General features: G+C 30.1%; 1 protein-coding gene across 1 annotated transcript in view; it reads left to right on the forward strand.

Annotated features, from left to right (window-relative positions):
• The window catches only part of LOC145243075 (protein dachsous-like), a 29,027-nt gene extending 6,716 nt beyond the window's left edge, over positions 1-22,311 (forward strand). Inside the window, exons 4-7 of the mRNA XM_080106177.1 lie at positions 47-333; positions 7,249-9,684; positions 10,256-10,403; positions 21,995-22,311. Of these exons, the coding sequence (XP_079962303.1) occupies positions 47-333; positions 7,249-9,684; positions 10,256-10,403; positions 21,995-22,278 (3,155 nt within the window). The 3' untranslated portion in view covers positions 22,279-22,311. The remainder of the gene's footprint in view (positions 1-46; positions 334-7,248; positions 9,685-10,255; positions 10,404-21,994) is intronic.
• Positions 22,312-23,255: the final 944 nt, after the last annotated feature.

The raw sequence follows: 23,255 nt of genomic DNA on the forward strand, positions 1-23,255 counted from the left end.
TGTTATAATATGCCAAAATAGACTAATATTACTTAACATTTTTCAGATGTGTATCCATCACAATATTGCAACCCTCCTCCTTCACATAGTGACCAACAAACAAGAATAGAGACACGACCTTTGGGGCAAGTTTCCAGTTACCCTAGTGACACCACAATAGTAGCCAGAGGCTTTTACACACCCTATATGAATGAAAACGGTTCCCAAATAGATGCCAAGTCTTACTCGGATCATGACAGTAATAGTCTTTCTGGAAGAAATTTACAATCAAGAAATGTACCTGCAAGTGGAAGTGAAACTTCCATCAACAGACCACTGCCCCCCTTACCCCATTAAACATTGCACAAAAGCTACCATGTAAAAACTACTGTGAGAATATCTTAATTAGCTTTAAATATTTTAATTACTGAAAAAACTTTGAAATACAGGATGTCCAAAAAATCACTAAAGGATTTTGAACTTAAATAGATTCTTTATTTTTTGATGATATCTTTCTGTAATTTTAACATAATCCGTCTAAGACATTGGAAAATTTAAAAAAAATGCAAAATTCAAACAATCTTTATTTATGAAAAATAATGTCTTTTAAATGTTGCTCATTTTCAGCCTTGCATATTTGTGCTCTTTCATGACAGATTGCAGAATCTCTGGATTGCGATTTAACTCCCTTATTTTGTTCTTGATGTTTTCCTTCAATTCTTGCAGGGTTCAGGGTGTCCAAAAGTCACTGCAAGAATTGAAGAAAAACATCAGGAACAAAATCAGGGTGTTAAATCGCAATCCAGAGATTCTGCAAGCTGTCATGAATAATGTTTTGGAAATAGCACAAATATGCGAAGCTAAAAATGGGCAACATTTAAAAGACATTATTTTTCATAAATAAAGATTGTTTGAATTTTACATTTTTTTTAAATTTTTCAATGTGTAAACTGATTGTGTTAAAATTATAGAAAGATATTAATTATCAAAAATAAGAAATTTATTTAAGTTCAAAAACCTTCAATGACCTTTTGGACAGCCTGTACTGTTTAAAATATACAATAATATTCAGGAAATTAAAAACTTTATTATTAATGAAACTAATGATTTTTTTCAATGCATATAAGGCATATTATTTTATTAAACTTATCTTTTGTCTATGTTAAAAATATTTGTAACATTTTATCAAAGTAATAAATATATCAATCTGTATAAACATTTATTTTTTAGACTCAAATAATGTATTTGGTTTGGGTAGATTGTGAAAAGTATAATCTATGTTTCTGTATAAAATATAAATTTAATTAATTAATGTTAATATTATTCAAATTAAATATTCTGTTGATGCGATTGTGCAGATAAATTTTTTCCTAAAATATTAATTTCCTTTAATTTTAATTTTAATGAAAAAATCATGAACAGATAGGAAAAATATTTGCCCCCCCCCTAAATTAAAGTAATTATGATAAACAAATTAGTTTTTCTATCAACTATTAAAAATAAGAGATAACAGGAAACATAATTAGAAATGATTTTATTATATTTTTTATTGCAAATATGTTGTTTTTTTTTCATTTAAATGGTTACATAATTTAATTATAAAATAAATTGTATAATTAACATACTACTACTTTTAGTATTTGTTATTAAAAAAAAAAAAAACAAAATGAACAATTTGATTCAGCAGCAACCATTACATACACATCACACAAAGTAGGACTGCTAGGCGCCTTTCACTATGAACCATACAAAAAGGACACTCATGAACATTGTTTAATCATAGCAGCTGCAATTTGGAAAATATTTCTTTCTTTCTCCACATGGGAATGTAAATGTATTTCACATAATTTAATTTCATATTTAAGGTAAGTTTGTTGAAAACAATCTTTTCTTATTATTTATGTTTAATTGTCAAGTGTGTAAATATCTGAAGTGTTCTGCTTTGTAATAGCCTTAAGACGCCATTGTTGTTATTAGAATAAATGCACTTAGGAAATTCTTTGTTTATTTTTTATTTTTCTAGTCATTTGAGAAAGAATAACTTGTTTCATTCAGCTATTTTTTAAGCAAATGTTTTAATTTTTATTTTATAACTGCTTCTTGACTGATACATTATTTTGAATAAGATACATTTTTACTAATTTGAAAGATTTTTTAATTTGTTTGGAATTCATTTTAACTTAGAGCATCCGATAAAAATATAGCTAGAAATTTGTACAAAGAATTATTTTACAAAAGATTAATATAATTTTTTTAAATCTTATGTTTTAATATTCAATTAATCTGAATTGAAATATTTTATTTTATATATTATATAGTATTTTTAAATATTTTATCTCTGGACTTTTTATGAAATAAAAGGCTTATGATTTAATTTAATCCATACATTCACAAATAATTTTATTTATTATTAATTATTTTTCTTATTTGGACAATTTTCATTAAATATTTTCATTATTATATTTAGTGCTTTAGGTAATTTATTTTCTTTTTGTTTTTTATGTATAATTTGTGCTCTGATAGTAGTATTAATACTATTGTCTGCCAAAGCACAATACTTTTCAAGCACATTTCCCAGAAAAATCATAAGAGTAATGATTTTGCTACTCACTGGCTGCCATAGCATTATGGAATTGTACCATAACATTTCTTATATTAGTTTAAATTAATTTTTTTCATTAAGTAAATACATTTTCAAACTACTTTGTTGCAAGCCACTTTTCTATTTATTTATGTTTTTTAACAGTTTTATATTTTATTTTATAAAAGTTTAATAATTAAGAGTAATGTTCTTTTCTCATTTATTAATTTAAAATAACTGTCTCTGTTATGGATATTAGAAAAAGATTCAAAATTAGCTTCTTATTTAGTATGTAAAACAAATTATATAATTTAAAAATATTTTCATTCTCTTTGAATATTGTAGCATTTTTCTTCATTTTTTAATTGATGAATTTATTGCATTAAATTTTGAATCTCAGAATTTCAAGAAATTAAAAATTATATTTATAAAAACTAAAACAGTTACAAATGAAAATGTTAAATCTAAAATAGTTTTAATACTAACATTTTTTATTTGGATTATAATTTTATAGTTAGGTGTTGAAAAATTAGAACCAAGCATATTCTTTTTTTTTTAAAACCACTTTATCTAGGAAAAATTATGATGTCATTCATACAGATAAAAAAATTTGCTATCAAAAATCTATTCAGAATGAAAACTGTTAAAAGAAAAGTAGATAATTCAGCAATTTTATTGTTTTGAAAACCTTTTATAATAATAATAAAAAACTTTTTGCAATTAAAACAAATGTTATTTTATTTTTTCATGAAATTGACTTGCTCTTCTATTATTATTTTGTTAGTGTATATTCAGATCTGTCTTTCTCTCTCTCACATCCACACACACATATATATAATTGACAGTTTTTATAGTAATTGTCTGTATTTTTTAGATGAGGTGTTTTCATTTATTGAGATTGTCGGACTGACTTCCTCATCTTGGTTGTTATAGTCACAAGGCAGTGAAAAGTAACATTCAAAACAGAGAATCAGCAACTATGACCCAGAGTCTAGCTGGAGTCCGAACACGGTATCCCCGTAATAATAATAAAGGGTTGGGTTCGAAACTCCTAACAAACGCTTCCCCACTTCGATACAAAACACCTGATGAAGGCCGGAGGGCAAAACGGCCAAAATATTGTGACTATAACAACCAAGATGAGGAAGTCGGTCCGACAATCTCAATAGACAGTTTTTATATTTAAATTTCATTCAGAAAAAGTGTAAATTTCAAAACAAAAATTTATTGTATGGACAAAGAATACAATATTTATATTAATTTTCTTAATCCATGGATTTTCAGTGTAGGCTCATCTCCTCAGGGGAAAAGTCATTAGCAAAATATTAATTTTGGTTTGATATAATTTTGCTATTTAGCACATACCTAGAAAATATATTTTAAAGACTTTAAGGGACATACAGAAAGAAAATAAAGGTTGAAACAAAAAAGGATATTAGATTTTAATATCCAAATAGAATATTAATTCTTTGAATAGAATAGAATGGTGTTATTACGTTCCAGATTGGTTGAAGATTGGCACATTGAAGGTAAAATCCAGTTATATTCGATGAATCATCCAGAGTAACATGCTGTAATCTTTTGCAAATGGAAAATTTAGAATTGTTCCGTCTCTTTTTTGGTTATATAATATCAGTAGAAATATGTTCTCTTTTCACAAACCACAAGATTCGTTAATCTGTGATCTAATGCATCTCATTATTCTTATATATATATATATATATATATATATAAGTGAATGTGTCTGTGTGTACATTTCCCTACGCAATAACTCTGTCAATTTTAATTCTACAGACTCGAAATTTGATATACAGGGTACTGAGATTTGGGAAAATCTTTGTGATCCGGTTTCGGACAGAAATTTGGCTGTTTAGGGATTAAAGTTCAACGATTTGACTTTTGAGAACTCTACCAAACTCCTCCGATAATTTTGGGTCTAAACACTTGAAATTTTAGATATAGGTTCCCTGGACATGGATCTAACTTAATAACTTGATTTGAGCCCAAAACAAATGTTAAGGGGTCATAATAGGGGTCAAAGTTAAAAAAAATTGACCGTTTTTTTTTTTTTTTTTTTTTTTTTTGCTCAACATACACCTCCAAACACCCAGGCAACGCCGGGCACCCATTCTAGTAATATGATAAAATTGTAGTTCTGATTTGTTTACAAATTTTTACTAGAATTTTGGAGACAGATTCCTGTGATCATATATTAATATATCGTAAAAATATATTACCCATAGTACTTGAATAAGTATGTTTCACTTTGCTCACAAAGGGTACAACATTATCGTGGAGTTTAAATTTGTTCTTAGCATTCATTTAAAAAAAATATGATTTACTTTATTTTATTTATAACTTAAAAAATAAGACTAGAAATATTAATAATAACAATAATGAGTTCATGGCTTCGAGTAGGAATTCACAGTGGTCCTCATTGATTCCTGATAATAACAGGATGTGTTGACTGGGTCGGTGTGTATGTGTGTGTGGGGGGGGGGCTAAAGACTACAAATTTACCAAAATTTATTTTAGTTAATGTTACTTTACTTACACTCCCTGCTTGCGATTCAATCAATGCTGAATATATCCTCTTTGAAACTAACCCCAACAATGAATATTATAAAATGTAAAAAAAAAAAAAAAAAAAGTAATATGGTATTATTGAGTGGGTGAAAAATGGATAGGTTCCTTTTGTAATCTCAGGTAATATTGGGTTTTTCTGCTGTGATCATAAATTTTGATCTAGGCATTTCAAAGTATATGCTTCTCTTATGAATATTAGTACCAGATGAACAATCTTTTGTGGTGAAGACAATGGTCAACTACAAAGACCTATGGCTAACTACAAGAACTAATGTGTACCATCAGGTTATATGTTTCTTTAAAATGTCACTCCTCATCTGGGGAGGGGGAGGGGCATCACATTAGTGAAGGGAAAATTATTTTCAATGAGCATTTAGGTAAAAATGCACTTTCGGATAAATTACTGAATCCATTCAGAAGTACTGCAAACAAAAGTAAGTAAATGGCATCTATAATAAAATTGTATATTTCAAAAGTTGTTTGTTTCTATGATGAAATGTGTTAAATGATGCTTTTGAAATCATTAATAGCAATTAAAATTATTGGCTCAATATTCTTTATAAAATAGATGTTTTAATATTTCTTGGGCTAAAATCTCTGACTAATGTCGTAAAGGGAGATAACTAACCTCACATTTTTTTTTATGTGCCAAAAGCTTATGATTGATATTCTTTTTGACTATATTTAGCAAAAGTGTAGCAATAGAAAAATTATGAAATTTTTCATTTCTCTTATAAGAGAATAATAAAACAATGTTCAATCTACAATATTTATTATGGAAAGAAAATAAAATATATGATTGACTTTAGTAGGAGTCTACTCTACTTGTCACTTTTAGGCATTTAATTTCTTGTTAATGTCCTACAGTACTAAGCATGCATTGATAAACATATGGTCTACTAATAACATTACACCACATGTCACCTTGCATTGTGAATTCTAACAGGCTGGTTGGATTTGAATTAACGAGCAAAATATTTTTCATCTTAAACTATCCTGGCCCAGCAACATTCATCACCAATTAGTTTCATATCCCAGTGTGAATCTCATTACATAGCACATACATCATAATGATTAAATGAGCCTATTAAATAGCACATATCAAAGATTTCATTTCATTTCAAATACTTGGAAATTTATTTAATACTCTAGTAGGGATACCCGCTGTTGCCTGGGGCATATATAAAAAAGAAAATGAAGTTGCATTTGGCTACACTTGCTAAATGATTTTTTTGTTTTAATTTAATTATTTTTACTGTACAATAATTTATATCAGTTTGAAATATGTTAAACTTATAAAAGAAAAAACATTGTTAATGATCGTTTTGGTAAAGAAAAGAAAATCTGATGTCGGCCCATTGCTATGCATTCGGAATAGGGGTATGTGAGTGAGAAAAAAGTGTTTTAAGCAGTTACGATTAAAAAAATATATTTGTGATTTACGTATGTGATGCATTTGATAATTATCTGATCTTTAAATCAACCCTCAGCTAAATCATCCATCAATAAAAAAAATTCCCTCTGATTATTTATTTTGAGCCAAGTAAAACAAAATATATTTTTTAAATCTTGATGTTAGTTATAATGTTGCATAGCATCTTCAATATGAACCAGAGTTGTTTCTTTATTGGCCTTATAGTCTAGGTTTGAGGGGTTTTTTATTAGTCAGTAGTTGGGCTTGTGCTCAATCATGAATGGGAGAAAGGAGACAATATTTAAGTTATTTATTATTTTTAACTGTTAATCATAAAAGACATCAAGACTATGTGTTACTACAGTTATATTCTAAGTTTTAGTTGCAACTAATTCACACTTATATCTATATCAAGTCAAATGATCACTGCAATTCCTTATCAAGCTACACTGACACTAGAGTAAAACTGTGCATTAAACTTACTAACCCTTTATGTCTATCCTGAGAACATATTCAAACTTTATATGTTACTATAATTTACTAAAAAAGCCTATTTTTGATGATAATCAATTAAATTTCTCTACATGAGTTTATATGTATACAGAAAATATAATTCTTGATTGTAAATGTGACTTTATCTTTTCAATTTCAGATACTATTTGAGAAGCAAACATATGGGTAATTTGTAATTAATATTATGAAATACTTAAGAACAATGTTAGTGCAGGTATGTATGCTAGTTTTCATGATGAATACTTGCCTATCCAATGATCTTACCTATTATGTGGAGGAAGGAAAAAGTCCTCATGCGTACCTTGGAGATGTTGCTGCTGATTCAAATGTCATTGACAGTGTATCATTTGAAGAGAAAAATGAAGTGACATTCAGTTTATTGACACAAGGAGTGACAGGTACTTCTTTGTTTCATGTGTCTAAAGAAAGTGGTAAATTGTACACAGCCCAAACCCTTGATGCTGAGTCTCTATGTATATACAATGCAGAATGTTTTCAAATGGTTGATATTGCAGTGAAAAAGTTGACAACTGTTCTTAAGTTATTAGAAGTAAAAGTTATCATTCAAGATATTAATGATCATCAACCTGAGTTTCCAGAAAAACAAATAGATATATCTTTTTCAGAAGAATCCTTAAAAGGAGCTAAAAGATCAATTCCCAATGCAGTAGACAGAGACATGGATATCGCAAATTCAGAAATAATTTATAAACTAAAAAAAGAAAAAAATGCTCCATTTACTTTATTTGTTTCAAAACGTGTTGATGGATCTTCGCAACTTGCAATAAAATTAGAGGATAAACTTGACAGGGAAGCAAAAAATATGTACAAAATTCAAATAATTGCAAAGAATAAACAACCTCCTATTAAAGAAAGTGTATTGGATATTCAAATTACAGTTATTGATGTAAATGATAATTCTCCAATCTTTTCTGAAAATGTTTATAATGTTACAATAAAAAACAAACCAGATGCTGCTTTAGCTGTTATCACTTTATCTGTAAAAGATTTAGATTTAGGTGAAAATGGTAAAATCTCATACAGTTTCAGTTCAAAAACATCAGACATTGCTAAAACTCATTTTGATTTAGATTCAGAAACTGGAGAAATTTTTTTGATGAAGAAATTTACAACTGGGCAAAAACTGAAATATAAGCTTTATGTTAAAGCTTCTGATGGAGGCAATCCTCCATTAAGCTCTCTGGCCATGGTTCAAGTGAATGTGATCAATGAACAGAACAATAGTCCAATTATAAAAGTGACATTCTTTTCTTCATCTACAGAAAACACAGTTGATATCTCTGAAGACATTAAAGTCGGCAGCTTTATTGCTTATGTGAAAGTAACTGACCCTGATTCTGGCCAAAATGGAGATATTAGTTGCCATCTGAATCATGATAAATTTCAACTCCAAAGTCTGGACACAAAGAAATATCAAGTGATTGTTAAAAAGCCATTGGATAGAGAAAGTGAGGATCACCATGATATTATTGTTCATTGTGAGGATAAAGGATCTCCTGCTTTGGAAAGTGAGAAAAGATTTTCTGTTAAAGTGATGGATGTGAATGATGAAAAGCCAGCATTTTCCAAGAAGACATTTCAATTTAAGATCAATGAGAATGAAAAGTCTCGAGTTCACATTGGCTCAATCAATGCCACAGATCCGGATTTGGGAGCTGGAGGTAAATTAAGTTATTCTCTTTTGCCAAGTAATAGACAGTTTTTACCTTTCAAAATTACTGACACTGGCTTGATTTCAACAATTATGTCACTGGATCATGAATTTCAAGATCTTTATGAATTTCATGTGTTAGTGAAAGATAATGGAAAGCCATCATTAAATGCTTCAGTGAATGTTGTTGTTGAGATCAGTGATAAAAATGATAATGCTCCATATTTTACATTTCCTAGTGTTAATCCTTATAATGTAGATGTTATCTACTATCCACATCATTCAAAGAACATCACTCAGATAAAGGCATCAGACAGTGACAGTCAAGAGAATGCATTTCTAAAATATGAAATAATCAGAGGCAATAGCAAACAGATATTCAGCATTAACCAGTACACTGGTTTGTTATGTTCAACTCATGTCCTAAGCCAACAAGATGCTGGCTCATATGAACTGGAGTTTCTAGTGAAGGACAGTGGTAGTCCAGTTCTATCAGCCAGAACTACTGTATATTTGACACTGACCGTAAGCAACAAGACATCAGAAATGTTAAATGCTGTTAACATCAAAAAAGATAACAAGATCCACTTGACTTCAGCAATTATCATTGTGTCTGTAGCAGTGACAATAGCTGTGATCATTACAGCTTCAATCTCAGTGTGTATCCTTCGCTGTTGCAATCCTCGAAGTGTTCCAGTAGCAGAAGGTGGATATGTGAGTAGTGGTCAGAGACATTTGATAAGTCCTCCTTACCCAGCAAATCCTTGGTCTAATGTTGCTCTTCCTACAAGTGATGCAGTTGATATAAGAAGTAGCAGTCAACCACCAACACCCAGAATGCAAACCCATCCTTATGCAAGTGCACTACAAAACAATAATCTGCAGACTCTATCAGCTCCACAAACAAATACTCAATCAACTGCAGATTCAATTTCTCAGGTAAGCTAACACAATCTATTAGAATTGTTTTGTTTAATTTACATCTCTTCACTGTATTCTATTTAAATTATATAGATATTTTAAAATACCATTTTAGAGAAATTATATGTGTAAATATTAGTGTTCAAGACCAATGCATATACAAATAAATCAACTCTAGTTAATGAAATTAGTAAAATAATATGTTAACAGTATCTTTTTTTTTGTATATATTAACATTACTTTAAATAAAATAATTTTTTTATTAAGTTTTTCTCATCCTCTTTAGTATAAATTCTGATCTCTCATATATATTGGATGAGTTAAAAAGTAGTCATATTTCTTTCTCATGAAAATACTTACTTTTTTCCCCAGAGATATTTTCTTTACTTTTTGTTAAGACCTAATTAATACACAAATAGATTTACTTATTTCATATAATTATTACTTGATACAAAAACAACCACTATCTTGTTTCTGTCTTTTCTAGTGTGAATTCTAATTTTATAATTATCAGGGTTTTTTTAACAAGGTAACATTTCTTTATCAGGTATTTTTTTTCTTTTTATTTATGAATTTTATTCTTGGCCAGATGTATATTCAGGACGTAGCATTTCCTTCAAGCAGAAACAGAGACAAGAAAAGAACTCAAGACTATTCCAATAAAAGTTCTTTGAAATCTATGCATAATGGAATTGGAAAAAGATGGAGTGAATCAGATAACAAACAGGAAGTATCTGGTAAGTTATATAAGGCAAATAATGATTCATGGTTTTTCTATTGAAACACTGAACGTGTTTGTATCAATTTTTGTGATCTGAAAGTTTATAAATATTTTGCATCGCTAAAGATGAAACTTATTTTTAATATTAGTTTTTAGTATACCCAATGCATGCATCTTTGAAAGATTTATATCACATTAAGAAATAAAGATGAAGTTAGATATAAGCTATACAATTGTAACAATAAATTTTAAAAAATGTTTTACATCTTCATTGTATTATATAGTAAATATTGAAATTTGTTTCCGATGATATATAATGAAACCTGTGTCCTGATGGTGCCCAGAAAAATTGATGAATGTAAAAAACCTATGAAACATATGCTACATTGGCTTTATACTTCCACAGCTTTTATGTTGAGTACTAATATAACAGCTACCTTAGTGTATAAATAATCACAAAAATGAGATCATCCCAAAAAGGATGTTTATTGTAATCTTCAATATATAATACTAAAAAAGATCAACCCCAATTTAATTATTTCATTTCATTTTTTTTGTTTTAATTTTCTTATCATTTCGTTTTTTAAGATTCTAACCTTCCTTTGAGTTCAATTGTTTGGTTTGTACTTGGTTCACTGGATATATTTAATAGATAATTTTTTAAATTTTTTTCATGAGTTTGATTGCTCCTATAATTGCTGAAATGATGGAGATCTTAAGATTCCAGTTTCTTTTAATATCAAACATAGGGCTTTTATATTTTGTTATCTTCTCCCTCTCAGCTCTGTTAATGCTGGCATTGTTAAAAACATTTACGTCAACTAGAATTGCTGCTTTCTCCCTCTTGTCCCATATCTCTATATCAGGCTTTTCTAGGTATATAGCTGCAGGAATTTCATAGTCATAATCGATGGTGTATAACTTATTTCCAACTGTTATGCTCCCACGACTTGTTGCTACACTGACTATTCAGCATTTTACAGATTTTCCAGTAGAGATATTTGCACGCACCATTGACTTGAATTGTATAATTGCCATGCCCTAGCAGAACTTTACAACTGAATATGAGGTGGTTCACGCTCTCTACTTTTGTGTGGCAGGCCCTGCACTTGTTGTTGGTCCCCCAATTTATCGAAGAGGGACCTATGTTTTAGTGGCGTCCGTTAGTCCGGACTATTGCCAGATAACTGTCCATTAGTTTTTCCTGAAATTTTACCACAAATTGTATTTCATTAAATAGATGTGCACAATAAAAAATTTTTTTTTACAAAACTCCTGTTGCGTTCCCAGGGGCTCAAAAGAAGTCAAAAATGCCCCAAAATGGGCAAAAATGACACATTTTACCTAATAATTTTTTATCCATCCATTAGATTTTTTTTAAACTTGGCCAAAATGTGGAGCCCATTGTTCTTAATATAAATCCAGTATGGGTGACCCTGACAAAATTCTGGTTCGCATTCCCGGGGACTACCAGTGATAAAAATTCCTCTTTTTATGGCTCTTTTTTCATATTTCTCAACAAAAACTTGATATGTCTGACTATATAGTGGTTTTTCACGGTGGTCAACTTAAATATACATGTGTTCAGGCTTGAAACTGTACCGTTATCCATTTACACTGGGATTCGGCGTCCCCAGGGGCTCAAAAGAGGTCAAAAATGCCCCAAAATAACCAAAAATTACACTTTTTGCCCCATAGCATTTGATCCATCCGCTATGTTTTTCTGAAACTTGGCCAAATGTGGAGGCCATTGTTCTTAATATAAATTCAGTATGAGTGATCCTGGCAAAATTCTGGTTTGCAGGCCTCTGGGACTTTTAGGGCTAAAAAAACATGTCTTTTTAGAGCTCTTTTTTCATATTACTCAAGAACTTGATATGTATGTCTATATAGTAGTTTTCCATAGTGCTGAATTCAAATATATATGTCTTAAGGCATGAAACTGCATCGTTTGTCCATTTTCACTGGGATTCAGTGTTCCCAGGAGCTCAAAAGGGGACACAAATGCCCCAAAATTGCAAAAAATGATACTTTTTACCCAATAACTTTTGCCCCATCTATTAGATTTTTCTTAAATGTGAAGGCAACTTTGGCCCTTCACACTTCTCACATTCATCATTTCTTCAGTATTTTTGTGGTATCATCTCACATGCAGCACAAGAGAGAGATAATGTACGTACGGCTTGTTATTACTGAAACTACTCATCTTTTTAAAAACATTGGTCATCAAGCCTTGGTCTTGGGCAGCTATTATCATTCTCTCCTGATCATAGTTAAGTATCCTTTTTTCAGCCAATCTATAGAGCCTTTTTTTTTATATATATATATATATACTCCTGTGATATTTCATCCAGGAAATATTTGGCACACTGTTGGTTGGCCCATTCTTCCAGTTTTTTGTAGTGAAGGGTTTTCATGTATTTTTGTCGACTCTTCTGGGCTATTTCCGTTACAGTCTTGTTTTCTGTTTCTGTGTCATTTGTAAAACAGTCTTGTCCCAAAAGTTTTGTGATGGAGGTAGTTCTACTGCTCTTGTTTCTTGGTATTCAGATACTATCTTAAGATGGGGCTTCTGGAAGCTCATGAGATATTGGCTGGTGCTCACAGTAGTGGCTCAGTATTAGTGGTCAATCTCTGAAAGACTCATACCACCTGCTCCTCTGGGTAGATACAATCTTGGTAGACACTGGTTTCTGTACATTACTCTGTACAATGTCAGCATTTCTCTTGCTTTAGTGTTTAACCTGTTAGTGTCCTTTTGTGGCCAGTTAATAATGCCTAAGCTGTATGTTATTACTGGCATGGAAATTATTTTGTGAGGTGTGTTTTGTAAAATTTCCATACCTGACATGCATATTCTCTATCTATTTTTTCTCTCATTTTGCCATGTTGGATTGAGTCATTTTCTTCTATGCCAAGGTATTTGTACTGTTCCTGTTCTTCTAGATTTTTTATGTCAGTACACTCATCAAGCTGTATGTTTTCTGCTTGGACCTTCTTCCCAGCTCTGATCAAGTATTTGGCACACTTTTCCAGACCAAATTTCATTCCAAAATCTTTGGAGAATTTATGTACAATTTGTAAGAGTCAGCTTAAGTAAATGTCTGAACTAGCATTCAGCTTGAGGTCATCGATGAAAAGCATGTGATTAATTATTTTGTTTGGGTCTTGTTGGCAGCTGTGGCTCAGGTTGTAAGCACACCAACTTTTATTAAGTAGTTTACTTAACAGATTTGTTGCTAAGCGAAAGAGTAAAAGAGACAAACTATCCCCTTGGAAAATTCCACTTCAAATCTTCACATCAGAATTTGTTATTCTCCCATTACTGTGGTTTAATGTCATGGTTGTCTGTCATATCTTTGTGTCCATACATTGTTTTCTTGAGTATGAGATGGATCTTATATAAGTTAAGGCATTGTAGCATCCATATGTGGGCCACACTATCATATATCTTTTGATAATCAATAAGAGCCATGCTTAGATTTCTCTTTCTTCCTACTGTCTTTGAGAATAATCTTATTAGTTAAAAACTGGTCTTTGGTGCCTAAGAACCTCCTCCTGCTTGTTCTTTTTTCAGGTATGCCTCAGAACAGAGGTGTTCTTAGATGCTGTCTGAAACCAGGCCAGTGAAGAGCCTTTAGGTCGTAGTAAAATGGGGCTATATTTGCTAGGATGTTGTATCTCACTCGATTTAGTTATGAGAGTGGTATCACCTTTTAATAGCCATGCTAGTGTATCCTCCTCCCCACCAACAGTCTGATAAAGCAGCTACCATAATGATTATGAAGTGCTGTTAATTGTTTAAGCTAGAAATTGGATGAGTTATCTATTCCAGGTTTTTTGTTATTCTTGAATCAATCCAACTTTCATTTAATCATTTCAGACATTATCTCTAGCTCTGGCATTTCTGCTTTGCTTTCATTTCTTTTGGCTATATCCAGGATCCATGACCTCTTGATTGCAGTGTCCCTCATCCTCAAACAAAGGATGTATATACTATTGTATGCAACTGCAGTTGTATTTGTATCACAATGATTTTGGTAGTTATGACAATTTGTAAATTGGTATAGTAGGTCATCAGCAAAGAAAGGTTAATGAATAAACAACAATGGTAGACTATATAAGAATAGTCTACAATGAAGGTCTGGAGTATTTTAATCAGCAACATTAATTGCAGATATTAATAAAATGTCTTTACACAATAAAGCAATTATAATAACAATAAATGTAATCTTTTATGTTTTATGTAATGTTTTTTATGTGAAACAAAATCAGAGTTGTTTCTCTTGTGGCAATTATATTTTCAAGACGTCAACAAATTAGAAAGTAAATTGAAGTGTGAATGCAAGAAATTGATCATTATAAACTGCTAAATCTGTAATAGTTAACACAACCACAAAAGACTTTGTTTGTGAAAAGGTTTCTCAAAATTTAATTAAATGTAAATGAATATTGAATAAAATGTTTATATGTATTTGTAGCAAATCATGAAGTATTTCTATAACAATTAAATTTAATGAATGGAAGCACCTATCTGTAACAATATCGGTGATGTTTTTATATGTTGATCTTATTTAAAATGTATGCAGTGTATGCTGGGTAATTTTATAAAGTTAAATTAGGAAATATATCCAACTAGTAAATAGTGTTTACTATATGCTAAATAATTATTCCTGAACCATTTAAAACAATTTATAAATGATATGCGTTTGATGTAATGAATATAAGTAAATTCAGGTCTTTCTTCCTGCAATATTGTGATTGGCGGGTTGTCATAAATACTGACTGGTAGAGTCATTTGGGAGAGATGTTGAAAGGTATACAAGCCTAACGCTAAGAACTCCTGCTTTGATTACGATACTCCACCATGCTGCGACACACCAGATTTATTACTCAAACTGAAACAAGACCACTTATCTATTTCAGACGATATATATCCATCTCCTGGGATTATACCAGTGTTAATACTAGAAAGATTGTTACTACAATAGTGGTGCTAGTAACTGTTGAAGCATAAAAATGTTTTATTAAGTAAAATACTCTTGTGTAATTGGTGGTGAATGTATTACATATTGATGACAGAGTAAAACCTCTGCCATCTTTCTCTTAAGTCAAAAAAAACCCTAAAATATTGAAATCTTATAGATTGAAAATTAAAATGTTTTTGTTTTTATCATGAGACAGATCAATTCATGGCAAAAATGAATACTGAAATAATTTTTTCATGTATCGTTTGTTCATTAAGTAAATAAGACAAATCTCACTTTACTTTATATATCAGATATATCTCAATGTTTTTTTGTTGTTAACACGTTGTTTGCGTGAGTATTAACCTTAAATAAAGGGTTCATAGTGCTAAGAATAAGTAAAGAAAGCACAGAGAAAAATGAGACTCTTATAAGATTTGAACCTGTGCCTCAGATAAGGTAAACCGCCTCTTGAAGATGTCACTTTACTAAAAAAACCCAATTGTCAGTGAAAGTTGAATTCATACAAAATAACTTGTGTCTTAAGCTTTCTCATAAATCTTTGTTTTTATTGTCATAAATTGTCATCTGGAGTGTGCTTCAAATGGCAAATACAGTTTTTAAGTCATATACTATATATATTCGATATTACAAGCTTTTTCAACCTAGAGTTGCCTGAGAGGATTTGTACTTGCATTATTATTATTTTGCAACTAAACATTATTTTCATATCTATTAAACCTCTTTACAAAATTAAATTCAAACCTTTTAATTTTTAAAATATAAATAATTAGATGTTAGAAGCTTCAGTGTTTCAAAGCTTTTGTATTTTCAAAAAGAATATGTGTGAATATCACTGAATTCTGTGTTTCAGCTATTTCTCAAATCTGAATGCAAGTCTCTCTCTCTCTCTCTCTCTCTCTCTCTCTATATATATATATATATATATATATATATATATATATATATATATATATATATATATATATAGGCAGCAAGTCATTATTAAAGCATGTCTGATTAAACACAACCAAGTTCTTCCTTTTTCCAATTTTGTTGGATAATTTTTCAATTCACCGAGTAGTCTTTTTTGTTTCAGCTGGCAGGTTGTATATTATGGTGCCCAATAGTTGCTGTGTGTGTGTATATATATATATATATATATATATATATATATATATATATATATATATATATATATATAGTTGTATACTGTAGTTATTAATAAAAGAATATATATACATTAGAAAATAAAGGTATACAGTTAAATCTAGTATCCAGATGTTAAAGTTTTAAGTTGAAATAAAGAACTTTTATTTATAAAATAATCGAAATATAATTGTAAAGAAATATAATTTGAGTTCAAACTTGAAAATTTGGTTGCAAGTTTATTTAAAAGAGGGATTAAATAAGAATCTGATTAATTTGTTTGTTGATTACTGTCGGTTCTAAGTAAATAACTCTCAATAAGAAGCCAATGAAAAGCTAGAAAATCTCTTTTTTTGCTTAAACATAGTTGCTAACGTATTCTAAACTGATAAAATTGTTGGCCAGGGTATCTTGGTGTTCCTGTGCTTTGATATCTCTGGAATAATTATTATCGTCCTTGCACAGACCTCCAGCTTCCAGGACGTACAATAGTTATATTCCCTGATTTGAATTGCAGCAACTCTATTGCTTATATATTCAAACACATATTTTGAAAAAATTTTAAACCTAATAGCCTTGTGCCATTTGAATGTGATTCTGTCGTTTGGTTTGACAGGTTTTTGCCATCATTAATTCTCCCCAGCTGAGAGTAGGGATTCTCAGCTGAAAATTAAACACGTAATGAAGAAGCAAACAACCATTTTATATATAAAAATATAGAATTTATTTTTCTACATTTTGAAAGACAAACATTCAAGAGCTGGCTTGCATGCAGCCATTCTTTGTAACTGTTAATTTCTTTCCTGGTGATAAAAACAAGATAAAGAAGGTAGAAACCTTCAACAAAAATAAAGAGAATAAACAAGAATACATATCAAAATGAAAAAGGACAGAGAGCAAGAAAGAGAAAACAAGTTACTCACTGTATTGTATTCAGATTAAAAGCTTCAACATCATCAGTGTCATTGTGTTCGTCTTTTTAACCTTTCAAGCCTGTAATTTCATAAACACCTTCTTAGGTAAATGCTGGGCAATGCCAGGTAGAAAGCATTTATTCAGTTATCTATCTATCTGTCTACCTAATTATCTATCTGTCTAGTGGAGTAAATAGCAGAGATTGAATCATGGGAAACGATAAGTTGAGCGAGCATGTAGGCACAGAAAGGGTCCAAGGATCATGTTGTGACATATATTAAACTAATTAAACTAGGTAACTATTGAGTTGCTACGGAAAGTATACAGACATGACATGTCAGGGGTTCCGATTTGAATAAGCAGAGTTAATTTTAATGAGTTGGTTTTGAGATGCCAAAGAGACAAGATGGGTTAAACGTCTCCCCATAAGGGAGCGACAATCTCAAAATGAAGACAGAGAAACCACAAGCCAAGATTCACCCCAGTTCTGCTGTGACGAGATACCTGAAAGTGAATAAAGCATATATATACTTTGCTTATCAGCATTAATAAGTAACTATTTTCCTTTATATTTTAATATTTTCCAGATACATCTGCCTTACTTAAAAAATACTAAGTCTATTTATGGTGTCTTTTATATATATAAAAAAACCCATCCAATATTTTGCTGATGAGGAAACTTTGTTTAAAAAAAAACTATATTTCAAAATTATTGTCCATGACTTAATGTCTATCGCAATAAAAACATCAACACCGTTTCCAAAACGATCGTACAAATTATTAACTTTGTTGTGTTCCTTCTTATGAAACAGATTTTTAATTTTGAATTTGAATTTGAATTTTAAATTATCAATCACATTACTATATATATATATATATATATATATATATATATATATATATATATATATATATATATAAACATACAGCATCTTGTGTCTGTCTTGAAGCGTTTCCTTTAAACAGAACCCAGCTCCCCAAGACATTGGTGAATCCCCCAAGAGTGAGCAGTAGAAACAGTTATGTCATCATGTTTCATATATTATATGTTCTGACACACATGCACACACAAAGATTAGATAAGTCACGGGCCATTAGTAAATAGACATTAAGAATCTGAGGACAACAGTCCATTAAATAAGACTGTTAAAAAGAGTTAAATAAACATTAAATAAAGAGTTAGAACACACAGAGTTAGATAATAATAAGAATGAGGCATTTATATATAACAATCTGTCAAACTTAGTAGATTTGATTGATGATACACATTTTAATGACTGCTGTAGTGATTTTTCAATGTGACAACACCATTGTTTCAATTTACTTGTCTCCCCACAAGAACAAACTCAAGCACAAACTTTTCAAAGTAAGGAAAGGTGTATCCATCTTTATACTCCAATTGTCACCCAAGTTTTTTGATCTTTGCTACAATTATCCAATGTTATAGTTTCATTTTTGTTAATCTGGTACAAGGATATGATTTGTACAGTTTTCTTTCTTCTCTTAACCTTCCCTTTCTTCTGAAAAAAAAGATAATTAAACATTTGCCTCTTGTCATGAGTAAGTCACTTACTTTTCAATTTTATTGTTTCATTTTCTTTTTATCCTTAAATTTCTGACATTTTGTTCTAGTTCTAGCATTCTCGGTCTTAACCATAGCTCGCCAATAACCTTTCCCTTGACACCCAGTGCACACGTTTTGCACAAATTCATTGGCCATTCCAAAGTCTTTTTTGTTTTTGTTTTTTTATTTGCCTGCCACTGATAATTTTATATTGTTGGTGGTTTCAATTTTGACAACCTTTTTAATTGAGGTTTTCTCAAATTTCCTATCCAAGTTTAGAAGTAATTGACCTTTTGTAAGGAAGAGAAGAGGTAGTCATATCAAGTTCCTTCTTGACCTGAAAGTTTGGTAAAAAATGACAAGATCTCTGACGCTCCTACAACCCACAAGCATCTCTAATGTGCATAGTCAGAGGGCACCTTAATTGCATCTATCACAGATTTCCCTATTTGGACTAAAGTTCAATCCTGATGGGGTGGATTATTTTTTAGCAGTTTGTTAGAAAAAACAATCTGTATAAGAAGTGGTGGTGTATGGTGACAACTCCACTGTCTCCGTTAATGATTTTTCAAATTGTTATATTTACTAATTCTTACCTTTAATTGGTTAGAATGAAAGTTTACTTGGACTCGGTTACTTTTTCACCAATCTGTGCCTAATATCAACTCTCTATCCAAGTCTAGAGTGATATACAGCCTTGATGAAGCTTTCATTTTCCTCGCTGTAATGGTTAAGTGGACCATGCTATTTAGCATCATCCATGCCTCTATTGATGCACTCCTAATTTTTACTATGCATCCTATTTTGGAGTCATTGTTGAGGAGTTTGTATCTCTGGATTCCTCTACTTCAAGTTTTGTTCTTTAATTTTTTTTTTTTTTAATGGTTCGGTTTCGAACAGTTTTCACCAGCTTTCTAATACTCATGTCCTCTGGGGTTCATATTTCCCTGAAAACCTTTGTTCTTCGCGGACTTGGTATGGTTACATGTCTTTGCACCCAGCTTCTGATCATCAGTGGTAGTGAGTGGGTTTTAAGGGTACCCTGATCATTGATTTTCTAGGGGCATCATTTATTTCTTTTTCAGCTAACCATGTTCAATCCTGTTCTAACCAATTGTGGCTTAAATGCCCTTGCTGTGGCCTCTTAAATTTTGCCAGTGTACCCACAAAACTTACTTTTTATAGCTTTGGTTGATTTGCTACAACAGTATCAACTGTTGACTTTTTGGTTTTGGTATCTTTAATCTAGTATGGATCTCCTTGGTCCCTATTACTAGTGGACACTATTTAATGAGCTATTGGGATCTTGAATCCAGCTGAAAGTACTCTCTTCAATGGAGTTGTTTTATTGGTGTTAACCATCTAGTCTATATATATATATATATATATATATATATATATATATATATATATATATATATATATATATATATATATATATATATATATATTCATTGATTGATATAATAATTACATGAATGACTTTGTGCTATGAAACAGTCACTGTGAAGAATCACAAGAATCATAAATGTCAACATAATTAAAGAAATAAATTTAAAGATGGTCAACATCATGAAATTTGGAATATAGACTTTTGTTATTTGTTTGTTATATGCTCTGTAATTACATTGAGCTTCATAAATTAAAGATTAGTATATAAGAAAATGTGAAATATAATTGAAAAAAATCATATTTCCACATTTCTTTGTATCTTCAATTGCTAGTTTGTAGTATTTCGTTTGATTGTTTTATAGTAGATTTTATCATTTTTGTTCTCTCCCTTGCAAAACATGAATGAGTTTTGCAATGGGAGAGGGAAATTAGTTACAGTATTAATGTTTGGTCCATTTTAAGTTAGGAAACCAGTCAGGAAGTGAGGGAGATAGAAAGAGAAAGGGGAAATGGGAAGAAGGAAAAGGGGAAAAAGGTTAGCTTTTTTGTAGTTTACAATGTGTGCTTTTTTCTTCTGTTGATGTGTGCAGTGATTATTCCAGATTGATGTTGTTGTTCTGTAACATTGAGAGTGTTTTTCTTCAGTGGAGAAATTCCCAGGTTGTTTCTGCTGTACATTTGTTGTGGAACTCTTCCCTGAATATTCCATGAATGTTTTCAGTAGCAAATGTTGTCCTATAACTTAATGGAGATTCCCTTGATTGTTTCGTGCACATATTCCTACATCGATTCTTTCTTTGTTCGTATTGTATTGAATTCCAGCTCTAACAAAAGGATTGCCCATCATTATACAACACTAACATCATTGGAGAGTGTTTAAGTGAAATGTAAAAAGAAAATAGAAAATAAAGTGAAGTATGTAGATGTTGTCACAAGGAAAGTAAATGAAGGTATATATAAGTTATAGTAAAAATGGTTAGTAATAGTGAAATTGTGAATATTATTTAATTTTGTCCCATGTGAATAAAAGTATATCTGAAATATTGAGGAAGTACTACCCTCTTCCTTTATGTATGGATATTTTGAGCAGAACTAAATATTAAAATCAACAATTGAGCAGAACTAAATATTAAAATCAACAATACTAAATATTAAAATCAAAAGAAAATCAGCAGAAGTAAAAAAAATATGTAACTGAAATCACTAATTGAACAAATTTATTTATGTGACTTCTGTTTAAAAGGAAAATACTGACTTATTATATAAGATGTATACTGTCACTTTTTTTTGTTCACGCTGTTTTCACACTTATATGAATAAACCATTTATTTAAGGGTATTACCTATATAAATGGAGTGCAAACTAAAACAAAAACAGTGCTGTACATGATATATTGTTTTTTTTTAACTGATGGTATTATTGATTTATTAGGAAGATAAATATAATCTATTATGAGTTTTTCATATGCAATAATAGTTTTCACCTTAGTAAAACTCAAATTTAAATCTAATGCTCCTGTCATGAAAGTATACTTACCTTTAAAAAAATAATTTAACACATATTTTTAGTTGAATTTGAAGTATAAGACTAATTTCTTAAATACAATCTATTATTTTTCAGATGACTACACTTCTCAGTATTGTAATCCACCTCTTTCACAAAAAAGCCACCAACATAATACAGACATGCGGCCATTGGGACAAACTGTCAACTATCCCAGCGATACAACAATTGTAGCCAGAGGCTTTTACACACCATATATGAACGAAGACAGTCTGCACGCAGAGTCAAAGTCTTATTCAGGTGTTGACAGTCAATCTACTAAATATGTACAATCAAGAAATGTTCCTCCAAGTGGGAGTCAGACATCTATTAATAGACCTCTACCTCCTGTACCTCAGTAAATATGCTGACATACACACAATCTTGAAAATACTTATTTATATACAACTATGTTAATTATGTTTAAATAAATAGTTTCATTTCTATCATTAAAAATAAAAATATAATATAAAAATTAACCATTAATAATGATAATATAATATAAACAATAATAATTAGTTAATTAATATTTTACTTTCAAAATTTCTCACAAATCTATTTCATAATCTTATGCAAAATATAAATTTAACTTTGCATTAATGCAGTTAAATGAAATCAAATTTATTTTATTACTTGTTAAAACATGTAATTAATTCAAAAGTAATACTCAATATCGACAAAACTTCTAAGTTCCAACTAGTTGCAAGAAAATTTTTAAAATATTTTCATCAAGATTAAGGATAAAATCTTCAACTTTAATTTTTAATACAGTTTGCGTAGAATGTTGTTTCAATGAAAATAGAAAATTAAAAACAATTCTCATATATTTCTTTTGTAACATTCAGTATTATCTTTTCACAAAACTCTATTTACTAATATTGTTAAGAAAAGTATATAAAAATAATATGTATTTAGCCTACTAGGAATAGAAAAAAAAATTAGTTAAAAATCATTATTACTTTTCTGAAGAACAAAATCTGTCATAGTAGTTGCCATTGAACACACAACATGTAAAGTAGGACTACTGGCTTCTTCCTTCTCACATAAACAACACAAAGGAATCGTCAAGATGTCATGCATTAGCAGCTGCAAATGGAAACGTTTTTTGTGGATCTGCTTTCTTTACATTATTTAAGCAATTATATATTTTCTATCAGAGGTAAGTTTATTTAAAAATATAATTTCATCAAATTTCTTGTCTTCAAGTTACTTTACTTTTTAGATTCAAATGAAGGAATATCTGAATAGTAATTGCTATACGCCATTTTTGTATCAGACTCCTTCTCAGTGGCCATTGTTTGATGACTGAGTTTTACATTTATTTTCTTGTATTTTACTT

This window comes from Euprymna scolopes, chromosome 21 (genome assembly GCF_053919585.1).
Source record: "Euprymna scolopes isolate OS-2025 chromosome 21, ASM5391958v1, whole genome shotgun sequence".
In the NCBI taxonomy this organism is placed as follows: Eukaryota; Metazoa; Mollusca; class Cephalopoda; order Sepiida; family Sepiolidae; genus Euprymna; species Euprymna scolopes.